This window comes from Phoenix dactylifera, unplaced genomic scaffold (assembly GCF_009389715.1).
Source record: "Phoenix dactylifera cultivar Barhee BC4 unplaced genomic scaffold, palm_55x_up_171113_PBpolish2nd_filt_p 001201F, whole genome shotgun sequence".
NCBI lineage: Eukaryota > Viridiplantae > Streptophyta > Magnoliopsida > Arecales > Arecaceae > Phoenix > Phoenix dactylifera.
Genome location: NW_024068536.1, coordinates 87,951 through 112,052, shown reverse-complemented (window position 1 = coordinate 112,052; position 24,102 = coordinate 87,951). Strand labels below are relative to the sequence as shown.

The window sequence follows — 24,102 nt, the reverse complement described above, 5'->3', positions numbered from 1 at the left end:
ATGTCATATTATCCACCATTAGACAATTAGAACAGCAGGCATCAACAAGAAATTGCTACCAACGCATAAATTGGGAACAAAAAGCAGTAATATGTTTTCTATTTGACACGCAAATTATAAGCACCTCAAATAATAAAGTATCACTCAAAAATTTTCTTCATTCAAATACAAGTCTGTAGTACATCAATTTCAAACACAACAAAATCTATCATCTTCTCTCCCATCAAAGGTGGTTATTGTGAGCAGCATCCAACAGAGTGTAGAACAAGGACTTCTCTATGAACTAAAGCAACATTTCAGCAATCTGGACTGCATTCAGTGCAGCTCCCTTGCGTATCTGATCTCCACACACAAAAATGTCCAATCTGCCATAATAACTTTCCATTAATAAATATAATATTGACATGGTAAAGAGTACCAAAAACCATTTATAACACAAGGTTTTTAGTTTGTTTTACCCAAGGTTGCCTTCTTGAGACAAGTCCCGACGAATCCGACCAATTGCAACATGATCTTTGTTTGAAACCTGTCAGAAGGTACAAAATGGTAAGCAGTGGCATCAAGTGTTACCACAGTAATTCACATGCGGAATTGGAGGATGACAAATTGTTATTTATGGAGAGTTATAGTTTTTATCATCCTCTCTATTTTGTTTGTAGACTACGGAGGACAAGGAGAAGATGAAGAGAGACCTCCAATGGAGTAGGGAAGTGATTGGATGCCCGGTCATCAATAACAACCACACCAGCAGCTCCCTTGAGAATTTGCCGTGCAGTCTCCTGGACAAACAAGGCACGAACTGAATTCAGAACCTAGCCATGTTATCACAATACAATAGAGGACATCATGCGATTCAGAAAAAAGGGATGGCAAATCAGGAAAATATACAATAAGTTGCAGACGAGAGCTGTCAAATATGTAGAAGTGAGATTCCAATTAATGAAATTCAACAAGATGGTAGACTAACATGCATCTATAGAAGTTTAGCTTTAAACTATATTAATTCTGTTACTTTAGTTGATAAAGAAGTCACCTGCATTTTCTAACTAACAAAGCAAGTAGAGACCAAAACCATCACTAATTATTTTGCATTTGAAAGTAAGTTTAAGAACATCAAACATGGCCCACAACTTTTCACCTCACCTCGTCAAGAGGCTTTTCAAACTGAAGATTCACACTTTCAGCATGCGCACGCATCACTGGAACTCGTATGCAAGTGGCAGTCACCTTGACGTCCTTGTCATTCTACATTGAAGTACGATTAGAACATGACCCAATTTTAGTCATAGTTGCAAGACTTGTAGCAACTCAAATAAGATAAAATATGAAATTTGGAAATATAAGTACGAGGGTACGACTACAAGTAATTACCCATATTTTTCTTGTTTCCTTCACTAGTTTCATTTCCTCCTCGTTATACCCATTTGAAAGAACTGGTGCATTGTGTGAGAAAAGATTAAATGCATACTGCATAAGAAGAGATAGAGCAATATATTATGGCATTAGCTTTCTGTCTGTAATATGCCCAGTATAAGATGGCATAAATTCCAAAGGAAAAAAACCTGTTGCTTGAATATTTTACACGTGGGTTGCTTGCCATCCAAAACCTATAAGCCCACAAGAAAGAGCATCAATTTTATATGGTCAATACTTTAATAGACAGAAAACAATATGAGGGAAAAACAAAAATAGCGATGGAAATATAAAAGAACAGAAGATAACCTCACGTGTCTGCTCCTCAAGTTCTTCCATTGCTGCAGCACCTGCACCACTAGCTGCCTGATAGGTGCTGACGACCATTCGAACAACCTGCCACAGGTAGGGAATCAAGCTGAAGGGCTCATTTACAGTGACAAACACTCAAATCTATAAGACAAAATTGAGACCCATGGAAAATTAAGAATAAGGTGTATATGAAAATTGTGAGAAAATTGTGAAGAGGAGAGGAAGAATAAACATAACCTAGCGCATATCCAAGGATTTGTTGGTCTATATGAAACAATATGTGAAGTAGTTACTCACCATTCAGAAACTTCTGATAATTTCTATTCTGGTAAGATATAATAATATTTAGAAATTTTGTATGGATGGAATATAGTTTTTCTAGTATGTATAGACACCCTAAATTCATAAAATAGATGAGTGTTACATGTGAGGGACCACAGCCTACTAAAATAGTTATAGATTAGGTTGCTGCCTGTTGGTGGATTCCTTGCAATATTGCAGCATAGAAACAACTTATTTCTAAAAGTTATATGTTAACAGAGCACACTCATCAGTGGCTTGGACAATCTCGGCAACCTCTATGCATTGGTGACTTGGGTGCAGTTTGCCAAACCGTCACCAAAATGTAGTGGCATATCTATTAAAAGATGAAACCAAATTATAAGTGTGATATGGCCTAAATCTGATCTGCCCATCATGGGTCGACATGTGGAGAGCATTTTGAAAAGATTTGAAGTTCAAAATTTTGAATTCTTGGTAGGCCCAAACAAGGAAGGAGATTACGACAGATTTAAATCCAGATAAGAAAGGAAGCTACGGCAATCCCTTAATTTCGCCTCCAAATCAAAACAGATCCATCCTCCCTCCTCTATATAAATAAGGCCAAGGGACTCTAAAAGATGGAGCAGCAGCCAGAGCCTATCAAGCACATACTGCGAGAAGTTCCCAAGGAGAAGCTCTCGAGCTCTCATAGTAACAAGCTCTCATGACAAGAAGCTCTCGCAGCTAACTCTACACCCAACTCCTCTTCCATGGTCGTTCATGCACATTATCTCCTCTCTTGACAAAATGTGCATCCCTAGAGGCCGCCCTCCCGTGTGAGTCAAGATCCGAGCTCTATGCGTACAGGACCTACGTCCTTGGAGACCAGAATGCGAGTCCCTGGAGGTCGCCCTTCCATGCTACCCAAGATCCGAGCGTCGTGCGTACAGAACCCGCGTCCTTAGAGACCAGGATGTGAGTCGTTGGAGGCTGCCTATGAGATTCAATGCGGATGTGTGTTTAGTCCTACATCGGTTATTCATCGAGAAAATCTTAGATACTTATACAGGAGTAAACAATCAAAAAAAATACTTTTCGGCCAACCATTTTGAGTGAAGTCCTGTGTTGTGACAGAATGGTATTAGAGCGGACCTGGCTCATAATCTATGTTGGCTAGGGGACACTATAACACAGATCTATTAGGTCTAACCACGGGTTGATCGTGGTACTTGTGATTAGATTTGAATGGATATAAACCCTTAGCCTGACGAGAATGTCAAAGCTTAAACGAGGGGAGTATGTAAGGGCCCTTGTGCGCGTGTGTTTAGTCCTAGATCGGTTATTCACCGAGAAAATCTTGGATACTTATATAGAACTAAGAAACCCAAAAAATACCTTCCAGTTAGCCTTTTTGGATGAGGTCATAGGTTGTAACACTGCCCTTCTGTGCCACAAGAGATCTAAGCACCATGCGCATAAGACCCACATTCTCAGAGACCAGAATGTGAATCCCTAGAGACCGGAATGCGTGACCGCTAACTAGAGCCATACCGAGCTCCCAGTTCGTGCTCCTAGTCTATGCATCCTCGGAGACTAGGACGCAAGTCCCAAGAGATTGGGATGCAAATCTACCGACCAGAGCCATGTCGTGCTCTCAGTCTGTGCTCCCAGTCTACACATCCATGGAGATCAGAATGCGAGTTTTTGATGATCCGGACGCACAACCGCCGCCCAGAGCCATGCTGAGCTCCCAGTTCACACTCCCAATTCATGCATCCTTGGAGATCAGGATGTAAGTCCTTGGAAACCGAAATGCGCAACCGCCGACTAGAGTCAAGCAAAGCTCCCAGTCGACACTTCCTAATCCATGCATCCTCGAAGACCAGAACACAAGTCCTAGGAGATTGGGACACACGCCTGTCGATCAGAGCCATGCCGAGGTCCCAGTTTACGCTCATAGTCCACGTATCCTTTGAGACCAGGATGTGAGTCCTTAGAAACCGGAACGCGTGACAGCCAACCAGAGCCAGTTCGCGCATCCTTGGAGACCAAAACGTGAGGCCCTGGAGATCGGAATGCGCGTCTGCCAACTATAGCTATGCCGAGTACCTAGTTTGCGCATCCTTAGAGATCAGGATGCGAGCTCCTGGAGACCGGGATGCATGACCGCCGATCAGAGCCATGCGGAGCTCCTAGTCTGCGCATCCTCGGAGACCAGGATGTGAACCCTTGAAGACCGAGATGTGCGACCTCTGACCAGAACCATGCCGAGCTCCCAGTCTGCGCATCCTCCAAGATCAGGACATGACCCCTGACATCAGAATGCGCAACCTCTGACCAAAGCCATGCCAATTTCCTAGGTCGAGCTGCTAGTTCGTATTTCCAGTTCGTGCATCCTTGGAGACCAGGACGCTAGCCCTGGAGACCAAGACGCACAACATCCAACCAGAGCCATGCCAATCTCCTAAGCCGAGCTCCTAGTCTGTACTCCCAATCCACGCATCCTTGGAGTCCAAGACACGAGCCCCTAGAGACTAAGATGCGTGTCCACTAACTAAAGCCATGTCGAGCTCCTAGAAAGCGCTCCCTTGTCGAGCACTCCAGGCCAAGTACTTCAGGCCAGACCAAGAAATGCTGAACCGACCCGTACCACCGGTTCAGCATGTACCGAACCGATACCGGCTCTGACCGGTCCGATTTGGTGTTAAAAATCGGTACCGGCCCGTACCAGTCGGTATCAGCCCAAATCGGTTCCATTTTTTTTGGACTTTTGGATGCGTAAACCAGGCCGAACTCGTGGTACCAGTTCGGTACCGGTTCGTACCTGTCCGAACCCGTACCGGCGCCAACTGGTATGCCTACCAGTACCAGTTTATCAATCCTTAGGCCAGACACTTAAGGACGAACGATCCAAGAAGATTACTCTACTTTGATGCTTTTTACTCTCTCACTATTTTATGTTATTCCAAAGCACTGCCTGACTTAAGCATCGAAGGAGGCTGAGACATAGCCACCGCGACCGGCCTTTCTTTTCTCTGTGTGCAAATCCGCGACTCTCCATGGCAGTTGGCGTTCCGTCTTCCACCACCATGGATCGAGCAGATATGCGCCCTTCATGCCTCCAAATCATCAAAACATAGTCAGGCAAGATTTGAGCACCGGCAATGTGCCTATTGGCTTAACACCTATTAGAAGATTCATTGCTTCATTTTAAAATTTTCACTTTTGCTCAACTAAGATTGTAACAGGACATGGGATTTCTACTTAATTCCCTAACCATAGCTTCTACAGAGCAGTGTGAGATTGACTAAAACATTCACCAAGTGGATCAGATCATCTCATCAACCTCATAGGGTGTGGTAATTTCAATAATGAAGTTTTGCATGACAGTAGCCAATATTAAGCAACACTTCCATCAAGAAAAGAGACCAGACAAATCAGCAAGGTTTATCTAAGAATTCAGCAGGCTCTTTTCTGAGCAGCTAGTATGGCCTTTGATAAGCAGAATCATTATAGTAAGATGGATTCTGCTCTCCATACGACTTCCATCCACACTCTTTCTCTACTCTACATTCAATCCATCAAGCAACTTGTCTGCTGCTCAATGGGCAGAACACAGTTATTTGCACATTACCTGGCAATACATATTCCACTGCAGATTTTAAGGCGTTGCCAGTCAGTGGATTGCATATATTTGTTGTTTGTATACTTATTTCTACATTGTACTTTAGTTTATATACTGTACACTCAATATACGTTCATGTAAAATATGAGTGTTATATGTGAAAATGTGAGTCTGTTCTAAACAAATACAATAGCTTATTGGTTTAATAGTATTCTCAAATAAATAACTCATAATCAATAATGAACAAAAACTTCATTTTTTAAAAAAGGTCCAATTTTATCTTTCAATCAGTAAATTTTGGCTGTGGTTATCCCTAAATATATCAAGAGAAGCCAAATAATCACCTAAGCGAAGAAGAAAGATACTGAAATCCAATACCTAGACAACAAGCATGAACACCACATACAGCAATGGCCAATGTCCGGGAAAGATACCAAGATTAGATTGAGACTCAAATGGAATTTTGAGACAAAACAGAGTACCTTGGCATGGCGATGGAGGGGTGTAGCAGCCATCAAACAGATGATGGTGGAGCAATTCGGGTTGGCAATAAGCGCCCCTTTTGCCCTTCCGGCGAGCCGGATGTGAGTCATTGCGTCCGGATTCACCTCCGGTATAACGAGCGGCACCCCGGGGTCCATCCGGAACGCTGAGCTGTTGTCCACCACGACAACGCCGCGCTCCACGGCGGCGGGGCCCATCTCCCTGCTGACGGACCCGCCGGCGCTGAAGAGCGCGACGTCCACCCCGGCGAAGCTCTCCTCCCGGAGCTCCTCCACCACGTACTCGCGGCCCTCGAATTCGATCCGCCGCCCGGCGGAGCGGCGGCTGGCCAGGAGGCGGAGGTTCCGGTAGGGGAAGTCGCGGTCGGATAGGACCCGGAGGAACTCCTGACCAACGGCGCCGGTCACGCCGACCACCGCCAGGGCGGGGCCGTCCTCCCTGAGAGCCATGCGGACGGTGGCCGGGGCGGCGGCATTCCGGCGACGACACGCGCTTCCCCCAGCGGTGAAGGCAGCGGGGGTGAAGGAGGAGAGGAGGTGGAGGCAGTGAGCGGAAGCCGTCGCCTGCATTGTTTCGCTCTTCTTTCTTTTCCTGTAACTGTTTGTGGTGGGAGGTAGTCAGGGAGAGGCGGGCGGGGACAAATAGAAGAGGGAGACGCAAAAGGCGGTCACGGCACCGCAGGCTCAGGGTTTGGGGGTTTAAATCTGGGGGCAATTTGGGTGGGAAGAGGAAGAACCTAGTGCCGGAGGCCGCATAGGAATACGTTAGGACAAGGTATCGTAGGACTTGGTCGGTTGAGATCGTCTGGGGTGGGAATGGAAGGAGGATGTGGTAGTTCGCTTAGATGATTACGTGAGGACCTTTGTGCGGATGATTGGCCGCTTGATTATTTCCACGTGAATTCGACGGGCTGGGAATTAGGGAGCCCCTGGATTTAGAAAATCAATAGAAACAGGGTGTGTGTGAGTGTAAGCCGACTGGATTTGCTGTCCACACATCGTCAATGGGTGTGGACAGTGGACTGTGGACTGTGGACCATGGACTGAAGCGGAGGTCAAATCTTAGAGCATTGATTAAAAAGTGGTTAAATTTTCATGTAGCTTAAATTTTTTTAATCTCACAGACTAAGTTAAAAGATATAAAATAAAATCATATAAATAAAAGGGAAAAAATAACGTATTTATTGTCTAGCGACTGAAATGGTCAGTATCTAGATGTACATAATTTTTAGTGGGATTGGACCGACAGCAAGAGTCAAACATCTCAAAGTTGAGCTCATTTTTAATTTTACATACCAGACATGTTTTGCCACCTGCACCTGGTGCAAGTATACCACATGATGTAGGTGAGAATGTAGGTAAGAGTGGGTTGGTTAGTATTCGTTCGGATCCATTTATGTAGCTAAATATATTTATATATAGATAAAAATTTGAGCATCCAGCTAATATCTACCGTATTTATATCCATTAAAAAAATTGATATGAATATAGATAGACAATTATCTGATATGTATTCGAATATCTGATTCCATTTGTAATCCTATTGAATTTTATATAACACTCATAAACTTTTAAGAAAACATGACCATATGAACATGCTATTAACTTAATTTATCACTCACTTAGTAATATATTTGATTATGTGATCATAAAGTTTAATTGTCCAATTGATATCTGTATTTATATCCATACTTTTAGTATCCGATTTATATCTATATCCATTTAAAATAAATACAATATAAATTTTTGCATATGACTAACATCTATATCCATATATGTATTCATCAAATAAAATAAATATAGATGCGGATATGCTAGTATCCGATTCAATTTTAGCCCTAACATGATAATTTGACCACTGATGCAATGCAATGCCACGAAAGCTCCAACCAAGGTATTGCTCATACATCATACTAAAATTCTATTAGGATGCGCCCACAAGTATATCACATGATGATTTGGAAGACATGCAATGCCACAAAATCTCCAATCCAAGTATTGCTTATACATCACACTACATGCCCTCGTTTGTTACCAACAGATAACCGCACACACTAATTGAAACGGCGACAAGTTTGATGATGGGGAGAAGTTGCTAATCAGATTATCCTTGGTTATTCGGGATAACATATTTTGCTAAAATGCTAATTTATAGTATTCTTAAGATGTAGGGATTGCGTGCTCCATCTCATATTTTTTCCCAGTCTTATATTTTTAGTGCACAGAGTCCTGTAGAGAGCGATCTGATTGTTCACACAGATCAAGACACTAACACACAATACAGAATGTGATAAACTGTAACCAAGCGAGCATGATAATATGCTAGAATGGATTCTGGAGTTAAAATGAGTTTGAGTTACCCATCTAAATAAAGCATTGCTCACTCGCCTTAATTCAAATACATCCTCCAAATTCTCACATGCTCACCTAGTAGCCGAAGGCAAACTACAGTCATTCAAGCTCACATTACATGAGATTGGTGAGATGACTACAAACTGCTGCCTGTATAGCCTCCAAAGTTGGATGAATAAGACGGGTTTCCAGAGCCCGTATAATTACCGTAGCTGTTTGGAGCAGAATGCAGTCCAGTGCCTGTATAGCTCCAATAATTTGATGCAGCATCATAAGGAGCAGCAGGGAATCTCCCATCTGGGTAATGAAATGGAACTCTGGCATTCGCCGGTTGAGCATAGGCAGCATATGCAGGTTGCCCATCAGTGGGTGGTGCATTGTAAGGGTACCTTTCTGCAGCACCTGCATACAGTCGCCTCTCATCGAAAGCTGTAGGTAGGAGCTGCCTATGGTCAGCAACGAAAGCAGGCCTGCGAGGGGCATATCCCCCGGTGTCTCGAGGCTTTTTGGTTTGGAGCTTGACAGATTCCTCCATTCGCTTCTTATCATCTTTAGCTTTCTCGAGCTGAGCGATGCGTTTCTGGAGAGGTTCAATAGGGTACTCTTCTTGGAGCTTGTACTCTTCAATACACTTGATGACTGCCTTTAGTGCTCCAAGCTCCTGAGCATTGGGATCCTTCTGCGCAAGTTTATTCTGAAAGAGTTGGGTAAGTATGTTGATCAGAACAAAAGATAAGTGACAGTAAGGACTCGTTTGTTTCGCAAAAAAAAAAGAAGGGAGAGAGTGTGGTCAACGGAAAAATAAAAAATGCCTCTTATTTGGTTCAAGTTTTCAAAGAAGAGAGATGAAAAAGTAGCATTCCCATGAAAATAAAATTTCTATCTTTTATGTAAAAGAAAAATTCATAGAGGACATAAGAAAGCTATTTTTTCATTGGTTGAGAATTGGAGTCCCTTTTTTCCCAAAAATATTTTTACGTTATCAAAAAGCATAGGTAAGATCTTTCCATATATTAAGAGTATAATAGGTATTTCATACAACTTTTTCAAGAAAGTAGATGTTCAACCAAACATAAGCCACTCTAAAATATGCCACTTTCCCATGATCAACTAAACATCCCAAAACCATTTTTCCAAACATCATATTCCTAAGAATCATCTTCATAGAAAAAACATTTCAGTGAGGAAAAATTCTTCCCGCGAACCAAATGAGTCCTAAAAGAAAATGTTGTATACCAAAACTAATTAAAATTGCATTATAGGGGCATGCAGATGGTTTCGAAATCTACCACCAAGGGTGACTCAAGGGTTTGTCCCTGAGCTTCTCTAAAGAACAATACACATTCACATAAATTTTAAAAACATATCAGATGTACTCACCTGCACATCACCATTCCCATTATTTTTGGCATTGTTCAGGTCCTCTAAGTAAGCCTGCAACAAAGGCACAGGTGGAAAGCTCTCGGTAAGCTGGAAAGCATGTGCAAAATGAACAGCATCAATCTGTCTCCCTCTGTTAACCAAATCTTCGACCACACCTGCACAAAAACAAGGTTCCCATAATTAGCATACCAAGAAAATATAGATTATAGTGTATTTCACTAGATGATCAACTTCTTTGTAGTTTCAACTTCTTTGTAGTTCACCTTTGATTGCACTAACCAACCATCCTTAGATCTCCTCTAAACCCATATCTAGTGGGCACCCTCAACTAAAGAAATGGTTGAGTCATTGGAACCCTTATGGTCAGTTTGTAGGATACCAACCTGGCATTTTTTGTGTTAATCCAAGAGAGCAGCAAAGCTCAGGTGCCTGTCTGCAACGAGAGACAGCAACGATGAGCTTGCAAAGTTCTTCTTCATCAAACTCTGGTGCAATGCTAAATGTTGCAAGCAACTGTAGGAATGCTTGTGCTTCCAATGAATATCCATTAGAAGCATCTATGTCCACACCAGCCAACTTGGGCTTCCATTCATCAGCAACTGCCTTGGCCTGCTGCTTAATTTCAGAGCTAACAGGGTGATCGACACCTGGCTCAGCAATCCCCAACAGAGGGGCTGCAGATTCCATCAATACAAGACAGCTTCTGCACAGGCCCTGTAGGGCACTGTCTTCATTCCCTTGTAAAATAGATTGGTCCAGAGGGTAGAATCCCTCCAAGGAATCCAGCACCAAACGGGCTGGCTCATTTGCATTTTTCAATGCAGCAGAAAGTTCCCCACGTAGGGTGACAAGATTTTTCCGATTTTCTGAAATAAATTTCAGAAGGCCTTTTGCATCCATCTGTTCGCAAAGTTGCTTCAATTGAGGATACAGCTTAATCACAGTTTCAGCTAATTCACCTGATCCATTATCAGGATTTTTCTCCTCTGGTGCAGGAGGTGCATTAGGATCATTGAGAGACGTGCTTACCTTTTTTGCTTTGCTTCCCCTGACGTCAACTGTCTCAGGAGATGCCACCTTGTATTTCTGGCATGCCTCTACTATGGCAGAAACAGCAATATCTCTCAGCCCCTGAAGGCTATTCGATGAAGCTTGTTCTTTTGCGGCAACAGCAGCCTCTCTTTCTGCAATCAATGCATGAGTCTTGGATTGCTTTTCCTCGAACAACCTTTGTTTCTCTTCTAATTCATCACTCTTATTCTTTAATGATCTCTCAAGGTTGTGAAAATATTCTTTGATGCCATCCCACTGGATCTTGTTTTGCGAAAACAACTCTCTCAGGGATTCCAGTTCCTCGAATGCTTTTCCAAGCTGTTCCAGCAAAGCTGTTGCTGACTCAATACCCTTAGTGAGCTTTTCAGTCTCTGCCATGGTTATTTTGCAGTTATCAATTAAATGGTCTGCAGGACAGATCATACATGGTAAGGCCAAAAAAAGGGGAAAAATAAACGAATACTGCACAAGCAATTATTTTCACACCAACAGATTAAGACAACATACAAAAATGATGCAGATGCATAAAAGGAGGCATAATATCAGACACAAAGTAACTAATTCCTAACCACCGCAAAACATATCATAGAAGTTTACAATAGCATCTCTGGTTAAACATCATTTAACTTTAAATGAATCTAAAACTATGCCCAACAGATAAGATGTTGTCATTTAAGAGCACTGCTGATTGAATAGCATTTGATATTCATGTTATGATTGTATTTTGCTTTGTTTTGTTTTGTTTGAAAGGGAAGGTGGAGCTAGGTTGGTGAGAAAGATGCTAAAAAACCTTAGCCAACAAACTCCATAGACATGTCAGTTACTTCCCAAGCCTACTATGCACTTACTATTAGCTTCACTTCGGAGGAAGCTCTAGTCTTTTGCAGACAATACCAACCCTTCTGATATTTTCTCACAGCTCAGTGACCATAAGGCAAACTCATGGTGAAAGACACAATTGTTTTCAAACCTCAAATTTTCAACACCCTCTACAAGTTTTGACTTGGTTGAACCGACAACATTATTTGCACCCCCCCCCCCCCCCCCCCCCCCCCCCCCCCCCCCCCGCCGCGCAGCCCCCCAACAAAAAAAAAAAAAAAAAAAAAAAAACCTTTATTTTGCAACAATTCCACCATTCCTGAACCCCAAGATTTGGGGTATAACAACGCTATTGGAGTCAGAACACTAGTCTCATGTTTACGAGAAGGGAAATGAAATGATATCACAGCTATTTCTCTAATTTGTTCAGAGAAAGAGCTGTCAAGCGACAAGAATCAACTGAATCAACATTCCTTCATTCCAAGTTTAAGCCAAAATGGATAACCAATGAATAGCCAACCATAATCAAAGGAAAAGGTAAATGTATAACAGCTTGTTTTCATGTAACACAGGTCCTAAAAGTTAGAATTAGAATTTTCTTCTAAATCAGCTTTCTGGGAAATCCGAGAATTTGCACAAAGCTGTCCAGTCTTCATTCAGATTTTTTTTAAGATATGTTGCAAAATTCCTTCTATCTCGATTTGAATAAATAAGATGTCCAATCTATGCAATTCCCATCAGTCAATAAAATAAATCAGTAACTGCTGCAAGTGGCTTGTTTGCATATAACACAGGTCCTAAAAGTTAGATTCTTCTAAATCAGCTTTCTGGAAGTCTCATATTTTGCACAGAGCTGTAAGATAAATGCCACAGTCTTCATTCAGTTTTTTTTTTTTTTTTGTTGTAAAAATTCCTTATATCTTAATTTGAATAAATAAGAATGCCCAAACTATGCAATTCCCACCAGTCAATGAATAACTTAGTAACTGCTGCAAGTGGGTCAAGTGCCCAACTTGGAACCAAGATAGACTTGACCCAAACCCCAAACTTGTACCCATGGTATGGAACCCAAAGCTAGGCCCATTCTTAAATGAGATCAGACATGGCTCTTACATTATTGGACTTAATACCTGAGACCCAATCTACTACGCAAAACAGGGAACAGTTTAAGATTCAGCTTTAGTCCATAAACCTAGAGTTAACCTAAATTGGCTTATCAGTATCAACCTGACCTAAATAAATATATCCGTCCACTAGCTTCAGAGTGGAGCCAACACAACTATCAAAGAGCTAGCACATGGCCGGCCACTTTGCATCTCTAAAGCCAACTCATAAAGGGAATGACATGGATATGGGAGGAGATCCCAAACCTACAGCTAATTCAGATCAAATCCAGTTTTTCCTAACTCCAGATTAATCCATTTGGGCAAAATCCCAACACAAAAACCTAAGACAACTAGCTTATAAAAAGCTCTCTCTCTCTCTCTCTCTCTCTCTCTCTCTCTCTCTCACTCACTCACTCACTCACACGCACACACACACACACTCATATCCATGCATTCTCCAACCTCAACAGAAAAACTATTCTCCCTCTTCTCCACAGAACACTATCTAAAATCTTCAGATAACAATGTAGATTGTATCAAAGACAAAAAGATATTCGTGAATTTAGGTCTTACATTTTGCCAAACACATCAGAAGTGGTTTATAGACACAATAGTTGCATATCCAGAGATATAAAATTCTTTCTTTTTCCCCGGTTGCAAAGTCATTTACCAAATGCACAACTAAAATAGAAAAACTAAAACAAAAAGCAAGTCAATATTGCATTCAGGCGAATAACTACAAATTCACTTTTCATGCTCCTGCTAAGATCTAAATAAATAAATAGCTTTCAGTCAGAAAATAAAAATTTCACTTTTCCGTGCCACTTCTATGATTAAAAAATTATATTTAAGCAAAGGAAGACAAATTCGCGTCTCTACGCTACTATTCTAATGAATTTCTTTTAAAAAAAACAATTTTAACATGTGCCCATATCACAAATAATCGCACGTCTAGAAAAACCCCAGAAGATAAAGCAATAAGATTTATCTTTTCTCGGCGCATCATTTCATCCGATGATAGTATACAACGCTAGAAAACTCTGATTCCCGTCCTAGATTTCATCAAAGAAAGATGGAGTTGAGCTCGTGGGGCCAAAAATCAGTAAACTAGGATGACCTTTTTTTATGTAAATTGGAGGAAGTGAGAAACTTCCCACAGAATGCAAACTAGGGTAACTTGTTGCGATTCAAAAGCAAATTAATGCCTCGAGAGGAAGCCTGATTTCAGAAAAGTAGATCGAAGTCGTCTAGAAAAGAAGCGAAAGCCCATACCTTCGTTGACTCGAGAACGAGGCCAGGTGGAGAAAACCCTCGATGGATCGGAGCGGCAAGAAGCGGAGGAGAGAAACCTGCTTGATTTACGAACTCCAGGAACGGATATGGTGTTCGAAGGGGTATTGAATCCCGGCCGCGAGGACGGATATGGCGTTCCCGCGGGCTCGACGTTTGACATATCGAGGTCGCTCAATAGGATTCCTAATCTGACGGCCACGAACACTCTCCTCCGTTCGGTCCTGTTCGACAGAATCACTGCATCAGCAAGTGTACACTTAGAATAATCTAGTTGTTGTATCTTAAAAGATAGGCCGCCATTATCTACTACACCGAGATTCATTCTCCGAAGGACGCGACCTATTCTTAAGGACAGAAAAATCACGCCTCAACTGATAAGTTCTTCATTCTTTCCATCCATTATTTTTACAACATTATTTAGGTTTCTTGATCCTCTATAAGTACTCAAGATCTGCTCAGTGAATAATTAATATGGGACAAAACACACACCCGCATGGGTCTTCACAATGATAACAACAACTGCAATTAGCATATAGAGAGAGGTGAAATGAGGAGTTAACGATAAGCCCCTTGTTGTTCATCTAATTATTCTTACATCTACTTTCTACCTTCATTCTCCGAGAGGCGCGATCTATTCTTAAGGACAGTGAAATTACGCCTCAACTGATAAGTTCTTCTTTCTTTCCATTTATTATTTTTACAATATTATTTAGATTTCTTGATCCTCTATAAGTACTCAAGATTTGCTCAGTGAATAATTAATGTGGGACAAAATACACACCCGCATGGGTCTTCACAATGATAACAACAACTGCGATTAGAGGGAGGTGAAATGAGGAGTTAACGATAAGCCCCTTGTTGTTCATCTAATTATTCTTACATCTACTTTCTACCTTCATATGATTTTTCACACCAACCTTCAAATGTAAACAACAAACATCTCTTCCCCAAGAAATCTTATAAAAAGCTATATGTAGATCCAAGTAGGCAATGCATTACTTTCTTTAAATTATGTTATGCTATTTGTCCAATAGCCTATTTTATAATACGCTTAGTATTGGATAACTGTAGATTCATATCATTGATAAATGATATACAGATGGTCGCATAACTCTTGCATTGTTTAAATACTAGGTGATGCATGCAGAGCAATTTGAAAAACGAGGGAGACCTACCCAACTTATAATTACATAAGTCTTAGAATTTTGGAAATGCACCACCCAAATTTTGTACCTTTGAGACAAACCTCAATTCGCAAATATAATATTTTACCTTTTTGATGTATAAATATTTCTTAAATTAGTCCTGAATAATTGAATAGCTGTAGATTCAATCATTTATGGAGAATAATTTTGGCCAAGAGAAAAGTAATAATAATTTAATTTTTTTTAATAACTCAAAGAATATTGTAAACCATGATTCTATTGACCATAATGCAGCATGGATGAATGACTTTCCCTTTAGCATGTTATTCAGGCCCCAAGCTGATGCTTGATTCGGGTTTAGAGAGTGAGAGAGGGGCCAACCTCCACCGGATCCCCACGTCATGCCCCAAGTCTCCATACCCCTCCTCCCAATCAAATTTCGGAATGCCTTGTCACTAGGCTATGATCTACCTGATGAAGCTTCCGAACAGAACATTAAATCGTAAAAATATGAGACCCAAGTAATATGGTAAATCTCCAGGCGTCCACAATAACATTATCATCTACATAATCCACTTGATGGCGACGAGGGCTATGTATAAAAGATTTTCTGATAGTGGCAATACCTGACTTGTTTTATCCGTTTAACTTAATTTAACCTGTTATAGATTGGTTTGCATTAGCTGTTTAACAAAATAATCAAGTTCAGATTTGGATTTTTGACACATTTAATGAATAGATTGGGTTTAGGTTGATAAAGTTTTGACCTACCCGACCCAGTTGCCATCCCTATTTTCTATTGGTGAGAAATGATTTGTAATCTTTAAAATTTCCAGAGCAAGTAGGGATTGCTCAGTGCAATGAGAAATAACTCTGCTTTACCAGGAACATTTCTATCATTGACTGCAGCACACAAACATGAGATATGCCAGAAATAAATAAGGAATCAATTAGAATTGTTTATAGGTAATCATCAGTTACATCATCCTCAAGTACAGAGCCATTTGTGTCAAGCCCATCCCCATGTTTATTTTTGGATTTCGAGGATTTGCCCGACAGCTTGATTTTTGTTGAGGGTTTCCGGCCCTTCTCTGCCTGTAACTCCATCCCCTTCGCTGATGGCTTCCTCTTCCTCTTTAAGCTCGAGGTCTCCACAGCCTCTTCTGCAGTAGAATTACCCACTACTGCAAAAGAACAATCCCATTTAGACTCCAATAGATTCTGAGATAAAAAAAATGTCCCATTGCATGTTCAAAATAGTTGGAGAGTTTTCCTAATGGCATTACCTTCCAGTGGACTAGAAGCAGGAAGTATAGCCTGACCATTCTGTGCTGCTTCAATTGAAAATGGGGAGCCAGAATGATTGCTATCCTCCAACTTTGATGAGCTTCCAAGGCATTTGTCTTGTTGTTCGGGAACATCTGGCAAGGGGATTGCAGGCAAGAAACATAGCTCCTCCTGTGATGCATCGGAGTCACTAAAAGCTGAATCTTTCTCTATGGTCACAATGTCAATTTCCTCATCTTGATTGATGTCCAAATCTTTTGCCTGCAAATAAGCATATTAGATAACATCAGACATCTAAGAAGATTAGCACCCAGATGGGAAAGTTATTTTTACCTTCTCCGATTCAGGCATCAAGTCAAATTCATCCTCTCTTTCAATGTATTCTTCATTCTCCTCGAGTTCCTTGAAGTCAGGAGCAAATGCGCTCCAGTTTTCTGTGTGGTCTTTGGCCCAAATATACACCAAACCAGCAACAGAAACAGAGACCACTAAAGGGCGAACAGGGTGCCAGGCTAGGTCTATAAGAGCTTCTTTAGGTCCTTCTAGGATCTTCACGAGATACCCAGCCCTGTCCCATATGTATAATTTATGCTCCCCTTTGCTAGCAGAAGCACCAATAACCCACTCACCATCACCACTGAAACATGGTGCTTTCCATTGTATCTTCGTAACTGCATCCTGAAACTCCCGAAATAGGAGCAGGCACTTAGATCCAACTACTTTCAACTTCTCAATACCTTGAAATTCATTATCATTGCTGCTTATTGCTTCAAGTTCTTTTGCTGCAAATTTCTGAGGAAGAAGGTTTTCATATACTCTAAGGACTCGGTCATTTGAATTTGTGAGCAGATACTGTCCATTCCTACTAAAAACAATATCCTTGACTACAGAACCCCCAGAAATAGGAATTATTGCATGTACCCAGATGTTCTTGGAATCTACGATGAGTATCTCGCCTCTGGAGTTCCCAACATATATTAGATCTCCATATTTGTTAAAAGTTGCTGCAGTGGGAGTGAAGGGTGGAGAACCATCAGAAAATTTATTGCGTGGATGGGGAGCAGTAGTGCCATTTCCAGCATCTGACACTGAAACAGGCAGAACAGTGGAGCTACCAGTGTTCAAATCAACAAGAATAGGTGCAGAAGAGAGGGGGCAAGCCAGGCAGAATGATGGAGTAGAAGACCCTGGATGGAGACGTGCATGAAGAGTAGTTTGCTGCAAAGTCACACGAGCCATCTTCTCCCCATTAACAACATTCCAAAGTGTTAATGACTTGTCGGTAGCAGAAGCTAGTATATGGCGACCATACTTGGACCAGCAAACACTAGTTATGGGGGCAATACAGTCTTTGTCCCGGAGCTCCTTAGCAACCCCCCTAGTTTCAAAATCCCATATGACACAGCTCCCATCAGCACAGCCAGCTGAACAATGTAAACAATTCAGTTCTAATCAGAAAGTTGAAGAACAAATAATAAATACTACAAAGAACTACATAGCTTTCCATAGATAAGCAGGTAAAATTTGGGATATTAAAATGAAAGAAAACATGATGCAGAATAACTATAAAGCACAAGATATCAGAAATTGGAAACAATAGCTTAAGGGCCCAATCTGGCTAACATCTTTACTTTAGTTCAGATAAATTAAAGGATAACCAAAACCACGTAAAATATTTCACAACGAACATAGGCACAAACATATCCTGACAACCGATACTCATAGAAATATACAGCATTTAAAATAGTGTCTCAATACTGAGGTACCTAAAGGCCTAACTCACAAGCCATCAAGGACTAGAACCTTTTATAGAATTCTGAATTTTGATGTGAAAATATCAATATATATGATAGCCCTAATTGTACGGTCACAATATGGCACTCAATTGAAGCAGATATGAGAGAGAGAGAATGTACTTCCCTTAATTTGTTTCAGACTTACATCTTCTAGCGTGTAAGGTGGAGGGTTAAAGGTTCTCTTCTAGATCTCGTGCATGTCATGATGTTCAACAACACTGTCTCTGGTGCTACTGGATGGAAATTGGACCATATTTTGTAACAAAGACTTAGTTAACACGTCGTGCTCGTAGGAGTAAAGTCCAAGGACACTTTTTTTAGGGCACGAAGAACAAATGCTGGACGAAATGAAGGTGATGTAATCAATTCATGTAGCCCTCCACCTCACCTAGGAGATCGTATCTAGACATAAGCACATGCAGATGCAGAAAGGGTCACTAAGATGTGAACATATGATGCACTCAAATAAGTTGACCTTGTGGAGCAATATTATACCTATTCTAAAAGGGAGAAGCAAAGTTGCTTGGAAGCTCCTTATCTAAAATATTAAAGAAGTTAGGAAATTAGAATGGTAGAACGATGGTTGCTGATATTAACATAAATAACTCGATTACATCAGCTAAATATGGTAGAGAAGCATATATGAAGAGTTCAAAAAGCAGAGTGCTTAAGTTTCAATACACCATCATAAACAAATTTGACAATTAATTTGGAATGGATGAACTGGGACATCATGCACTATACATGAGGTAATGTGATAAACAAAAGCATAGCTGCATAAAGGGCCAACTAATTAGCAACTATTGTAATTTTTAGATTTATAAAATACATAGAATATATGAATATCCACATTGGTATGATATTCATATAACCATACATAAAGCAAAGGGAATATAAAGAGCTGACAAGTAATTAATATTGAGAGAATAATACAGCCTAATCACCAATAATCTGGTTCATATAGATAATCCATCTGTGCTAATTCCCAGGCAGCATGAGTGTACTATCAGACCAATTCTTCGGTCCATTAGTTGCAAGAATCATGGCATGACAACCATCACAAGAAAAGATTATGCTCCTCTGATAGTGTTTCTTTAATGCATTTTAGTTGGAGAGCTGGTACTTATCTCTGCGGTCCACAACACTGAGGAGCCATAAATCATGCCTTTAACTAATAGAGAAGATATGGGCCTTCTAGATACAACAGATGATATAAGATAGGTAATCATGAGGTCCTGAAGCAAGAAAACTTCTCGCAACGAAAAACTTCCCCTCCTTCCTAAATGCAACACCAAATTGAGCACATCTCTCCTTTTTGAAGCATCTTTTAACTAAATTCACTTGTCCATAACATTTCATCTGATTTTTAATAGTGCGTCCAATGTTCAGCTCATATGCCTCCTCCAACATACTAATTTCTCAGTGTCATTCCTAGTTATACCACAAATTCATCTCAATATTCTCAGCTCTTCCACTTTCATCTTGCTTGCTTGAGCCTTTTCCATTGCTCAATTTTTGATGTCTGAACTATAGAATGTTGCCATCTTATTGCCATTTATCAAAAGTTTTCCTTTAAATACCCAAACTATGTGTTGTTTACATAGCATCTTAAATGCACTTGTCCACTTCATGCACCAAACTCTAATCCTCACACTATGGTATCGCTCAGCCATAAATTCTGATTCTGGCATCATCTTTCATTTCCTCTTTCACTGATAAAAATATTTTACATACTCGGCTTCTGTTCTAGTTATTTATAGGCTCTTATTGTATAATTCATTCCTCCATAACTCCAATTTACAATGAAGCCTTCTTGTCTTATTACTAATTAAAATTTTACCTTCTATAAATAGCCATAGACCATTATGCATCTTCATAAATATGAATTTAAACATTATTTGCAACTAGTTAATGCTATTGTTGGTGCAAGGCCATTGTGACTAGAAATTCAGTTAACTCAGCACTACTTGGCACTGGTTGCTACCTCAGAATAAGTCTTCAATAACTTCAATGTGTTCCTCACTTGCCTTTTTCCGTAGTGCCAACCAAACTATATCCTAATATACTTAATAACATGTTTATCCACTTGGAGGAAACATGCCTTTTTGGAAAAATCATGTATACTTACCGTTATCCCTCGAGCAAACTTTATTTATATGGCTTGCATAAGGCACAGATAGTTCCGAATTATCACCCTCAAGGGCACAGCCAAATCACTAGCAAATTAATAAGTGCATAACAAGTTTTTAACACCACCCAAAGCCATTGATCAGCAGTCTAACAATATGATATTGATGAGCATGTGTCGATATGACATCTAATGACCTAAAGGTTAGCAGCGGAAGCAAATGAAACTATAAGCAAGACAAATAAATTTTGACAATAAGGTGGATTAAATGCTTATCCTAATAAATCATTTTTTTCTTACCTTTCTACCCCTCGGGATATGGCAGTCATAGCCGTCAGTGGTCGAAACCACCTGGGTTCATGAATGTACATCAAATTGGCCTCTGGAATCTTAACAAAAGACAGCTAAAAGAGACTCTACCACTAGAAGCAAGACAATAAATTTTGACGATAAGGTGGATTAAATGCAAACATGTTTTTTTCTTACCTTTCTACCCGTCAAGATATGGCAATCATAGACTTCAGTGATCGAAACCACCTGGGTTCATGAACCAACATGAAATTGGCCTCTGGAATCTTAACAAAAGACAGCTGAAAGAGACTCTACCACTACCTGAACTTTTATATATAGATTTCCTACCAACAACTAAGATACAGCTCTCTACTTACTATGTTTAGAACCATTTTGTTTAATGTTGGAAAGGGTTTAGATCCCCAACCCCGGCAACTGCAAACCCAAAATGGATGGTGATGGTAGTAAGGCATATTTGATCACAGCAGTGCTGTTCTTCTACCAACCATTCCTCCACATTTTTTCACTCTAACTAGGACAGGTGGAAATCTGGCCAATTATCAGGATGCAGGAGGGTTAAACCCAGGTTTCTTGTATCACCACAAGATACTGCTACCAATTCTACCATTTGGTGCACTCTCTCTCTTCGCAGGTTCTACCAAAACAATAGGGAACCATCCATGATGCTTGCACAAGAATTGGCTCTACAAAAACTAGACCACCAGTCTGAAAGCTACCAAGGTATAGAGTTTCATATTCTCATGCCAAGCAACAGATATGTTTCTTGGAAGGGATTCAGTGTGCTTGAAAATTAAATGTCACAAAAAAAGATCTTTTTTTCCAGGAAAGACCGGGCATTGTCCATGCGATCCTCCAGGACTCAGACCAACAGATCAAAATGTATTCCTTCCATCAACTTTCAATTCAGAAGGAGAAGAAGATAACATTGAGCAACTAGGAAAGGAAAAGAGAAAGCGAAAGAGGGAGTTACCAGCAAGAAGAGTTCCTCTGCGATTGAAGGCGATACATTTCATGTTCCCATGCTGCAAATACTCCTCTATCACTTCCGGGAAATCCCCCTGCAACGGATCTTCACCCACCCAAATCCCCAAAAGCCCAAACGAAGGAGAAACAAAGTTACTTCTTTTCCAAAATTCCTCCAAATTAACACACAAAAAAGAAGGAAAAAAGGGAAAAATTTTCACCTTGGATTGCTAAATAGAAACAAAGAAAGAAACAAAATCCTACCAATAATTGGGACATTCATGGTTTTCGGCCTCCGGAGCTACTCCGAGTTAAAAGAATCCGCCCCCAACGAGGCTTTCTACTGCATTAGCTCCACCCGAATCGAAGCAGACGCGCGCGCTCACACTGAGACAGACAGACAGAAAGATTTAAATCAAGACAGACTGAGAAATCTCCGGCGCCGTCGGCCTCCGTCCGCCGCCTCTCCAATCGCGCGAAGCAAAAGGATTCAAAATCGCACGCAGGAGAAGAGATCGAGACCGCAAGATCTTTCTTCCCCAGAGAGGGGCGGACGAAAGCCTAATAGAAGCCCCGGAGTCCCAATCCAAGTTCACCTTGGTTTCGAATTCCCAAATATAACAAGGAAAACCCTAATTCCGACTCCGTTTCGAACTCTCGAATGCCGAAATTTAAGCAGGAAACTTAAAAAGACAACCCTAGGTTCGGCCTCTTAGAATTAAAAGATAAGAGAATAGCACTAAGTAATCCTTCTTGCTACCCACGTTCCAGGAGGCTAAAAAAGCTTTTAGCATGGAGATGGCGAGCGACATCACCCATCAGAGCCGTTCAATCTCTGGCCCTTGGCAGAGTCCACTCAATCCGATGGCCAGAGTTTGGCCTCACTCCAACCTTTGAGGCACAAACAGGGTCCTCCATAGCCATCAGGGAGTAGATTTGGTCTTCAAATTTTGTATATATAATTCTTATAATGTCCTTTGAAGGGAGTCTCTATTAAGCTTTCAAGTGGAGGATTGATTGGCTAAAATATGACCACCTTCCTCAAGAGTTTCTGTGGCACTGGCAGAGAGAGTATGGCAGAATAAATTTGGTTCTGAATCCGTTTTGTTGCCAAAAGTTGGGCAAGAAGGATGAAGGCCATCTACAACCTTTCTTTCTAATTCTTTCAGTTTTGGACTCTTTGGTGTACTCAGGATTAATCTTTAGTTCATGGCTACCCAAGTCTGCACATCCAGTAAGTTATCGGCCGATGCCGTGGCAAGAAGCTTCAATTTGCATCCAGATGGTTTCTATGATTGATAGGTGGCTGGATGTGCATTCCTGAATGAAATAAATAAGTATTCTAGCCTCGACTTATTGAAAGCCATAAAGTTCAATTCGATTCGAAGGTGATGGTGATGGTGCTGGTGCAAATACTAAACCATAAAAAGGAAATGTAGAGGACCTGAACATATTGCGAACATAGTCCTTACAGTGTGGTTCAAGGTTAAATATATTGTTTGCGAAGAGATAGTAATGAGGTTGCAGAGTGCTTGCATGTTTATGTAAGCCACAATGGGGGGAAGAAAAGGCTTTATCTCGCCAGTGCTATTGCTGTGGTTTTCATTGGTGTAGGTACTTTCTTTGATATGCATTGTGATGACATGTTCACTATATATCCTTTTTTTTGCAATGACTTTTCTACCAGCAAGTTTTTTTTTTTTTTTGTAGTAATTTGTAGTCAAAACATGATTCTTTTTTGGCATTTTTTGGCAGTTTTTCAGTAAGATGTTTTCAATGGTCCCGCTAAGGATCAAGTTTCTGTGATCAATTCTGTATGGTTCTGGCGTTTTGAGCCAGTTTCTGTGATCAGTCCCACTATGGTTTTTGTTGATGGAGGTACCTTCACAAGAATCAAGTTTCTATCACCAATTATGTATAGTTTTTGTTGATGGAGGTACTTTTTCTCATATACATGATCAATTCTGTGTAGATCTTCCAGGTTTTACCTCACCACTAAGAATCAAGTTTATGTATAGTTCTAGCAGGTTCTAGCTCACCAGTGTTGTCGCTGATTTGAGCTGTTGGGAGGTACTTTCTCTCGGGCATTATGGTGACACTTCCACAGTAGATTTTAGCTCACTTGTGATCCTGCTATGGTTTAGATGTTTGAGAATTGTAAAAACCGAGAACATCGTTAAGAAAAATACGCTAAAAAATGTTATTTGGATTTCTTACCTTACGTAAGTTCATAAGATTTTCTCTACATAAAATTGATGCGGGATTATCATCTAAAAAAAAAAAGCTAAAAAATGTTAATTAGATTTCTTAACCCTATATAAGTGCATAAGATCTTCTCTGCATATCTTTGA

The 24,102-nt window shown here is 40.6% G+C and overlaps 3 protein-coding genes across 4 annotated transcripts; all 3 read right to left on the bottom strand.

Moving 5' to 3' along the window:
- Positions 1 to 33: 33 nt before the first annotated feature.
- LOC103707772 (aspartate-semialdehyde dehydrogenase-like) lies at positions 34 to 6,798 on the bottom strand. The gene is made up of 8 exons (XM_008792408.4): positions 6,094 to 6,798; positions 1,723 to 1,809; positions 1,563 to 1,607; positions 1,372 to 1,467; positions 1,144 to 1,245; positions 693 to 779; positions 459 to 526; positions 34 to 365 (listed from the first exon to the last, which is right to left on the bottom strand). The coding sequence occupies exons 1-8, from the start codon at positions 6,682 to 6,684 to the stop codon at positions 284 to 286; spliced, it is 1,158 nt and encodes a 385-aa protein (XP_008790630.2). The 5' UTR covers positions 6,685 to 6,798; the 3' UTR covers positions 34 to 283.
- A 1,612-nt stretch (positions 6,799 to 8,410) lies between these two features.
- LOC120108158 (FRIGIDA-like protein 3) lies at positions 8,411 to 14,245 on the bottom strand. The gene is made up of 4 exons (XM_039121736.1): positions 14,100 to 14,245; positions 10,233 to 11,309; positions 9,847 to 10,004; positions 8,411 to 9,160 (listed from the first exon to the last, which is right to left on the bottom strand). The coding sequence occupies exons 2-4, from the start codon at positions 11,278 to 11,280 to the stop codon at positions 8,603 to 8,605; spliced, it is 1,764 nt and encodes a 587-aa protein (XP_038977664.1). The 5' UTR covers positions 11,281 to 11,309; positions 14,100 to 14,245; the 3' UTR covers positions 8,411 to 8,602.
- Positions 14,246 to 16,191: 1,946 nt separating this feature from the next.
- On the bottom strand, positions 16,192 to 22,807 carry LOC103707770 (protein RBL-like). 2 transcript variants are annotated; one of them, XM_039121735.1, is made up of 6 exons: positions 22,516 to 22,807; positions 22,016 to 22,138; positions 21,759 to 21,857; positions 16,886 to 17,976; positions 16,552 to 16,813; positions 16,192 to 16,449 (listed from the first exon to the last, which is right to left on the bottom strand). In XM_039121735.1, the coding sequence occupies exons 2-6, from the start codon at positions 22,032 to 22,034 to the stop codon at positions 16,226 to 16,228; spliced, it is 1,695 nt and encodes a 564-aa protein (XP_038977663.1). In that variant the 5' UTR covers positions 22,035 to 22,138; positions 22,516 to 22,807; the 3' UTR covers positions 16,192 to 16,225. The 2 variants fall into 2 exon arrangements, with proteins under 2 accessions (XP_038977663.1, XP_008790627.1); XM_008792405.4 differs by lacking the exon at positions 22,516 to 22,807 and having other exon boundaries at positions 22,016 to 22,509.
- Positions 22,808 to 24,102: the final 1,295 nt, after the last annotated feature.

Coding starts and splice junctions, on each gene's coding strand:
- LOC103707772 (XM_008792408.4), bottom strand. CDS start 6,684: ATGCAGGCGACGGCTTCCGCTCACTGCCTCCACCTCCTCTCCTCCTTC. Junction 1,608..1,722: donor TTGAGGAGCAGACACGTGAG/GTTATCTTCTGT, acceptor GTGGGCTTATAG/GTTTTGGATGGCAAGCAACC. Junction 366..458: donor TCTCAAGAAGGCAACCTTGG/GTAAAACAAACT, acceptor TTATTATGGCAG/ATTGGACATTTTTGTGTGTG.
- LOC120108158 (XM_039121736.1), bottom strand. CDS start 11,280: ATGGCAGAGACTGAAAAGCTCACTAAGGGTATTGAGTCAGCAACAGCT. Junction 10,005..10,232: donor ATTAACACAAAAAATGCCAG/GTTGGTATCCTA, acceptor GTTTTTGTGCAG/GTGTGGTCGAAGATTTGGTT. Junction 9,161..9,846: donor ATGGGAATGGTGATGTGCAG/GTGAGTACATCT, acceptor CAACTCTTTCAG/AATAAACTTGCGCAGAAGGA.
- LOC103707770 (XM_039121735.1), bottom strand. Junction 17,977..21,758: donor CAGAGGAACTCTTCTTGCTG/GTAACTCCCTCT, acceptor TACATTGTTCAG/CTGGCTGTGCTGATGGGAGC. Junction 16,814..16,885: donor TGATGCCTGAATCGGAGAAG/GTAAAAATAACT, acceptor GCTTATTTGCAG/GCAAAAGATTTGGACATCAA.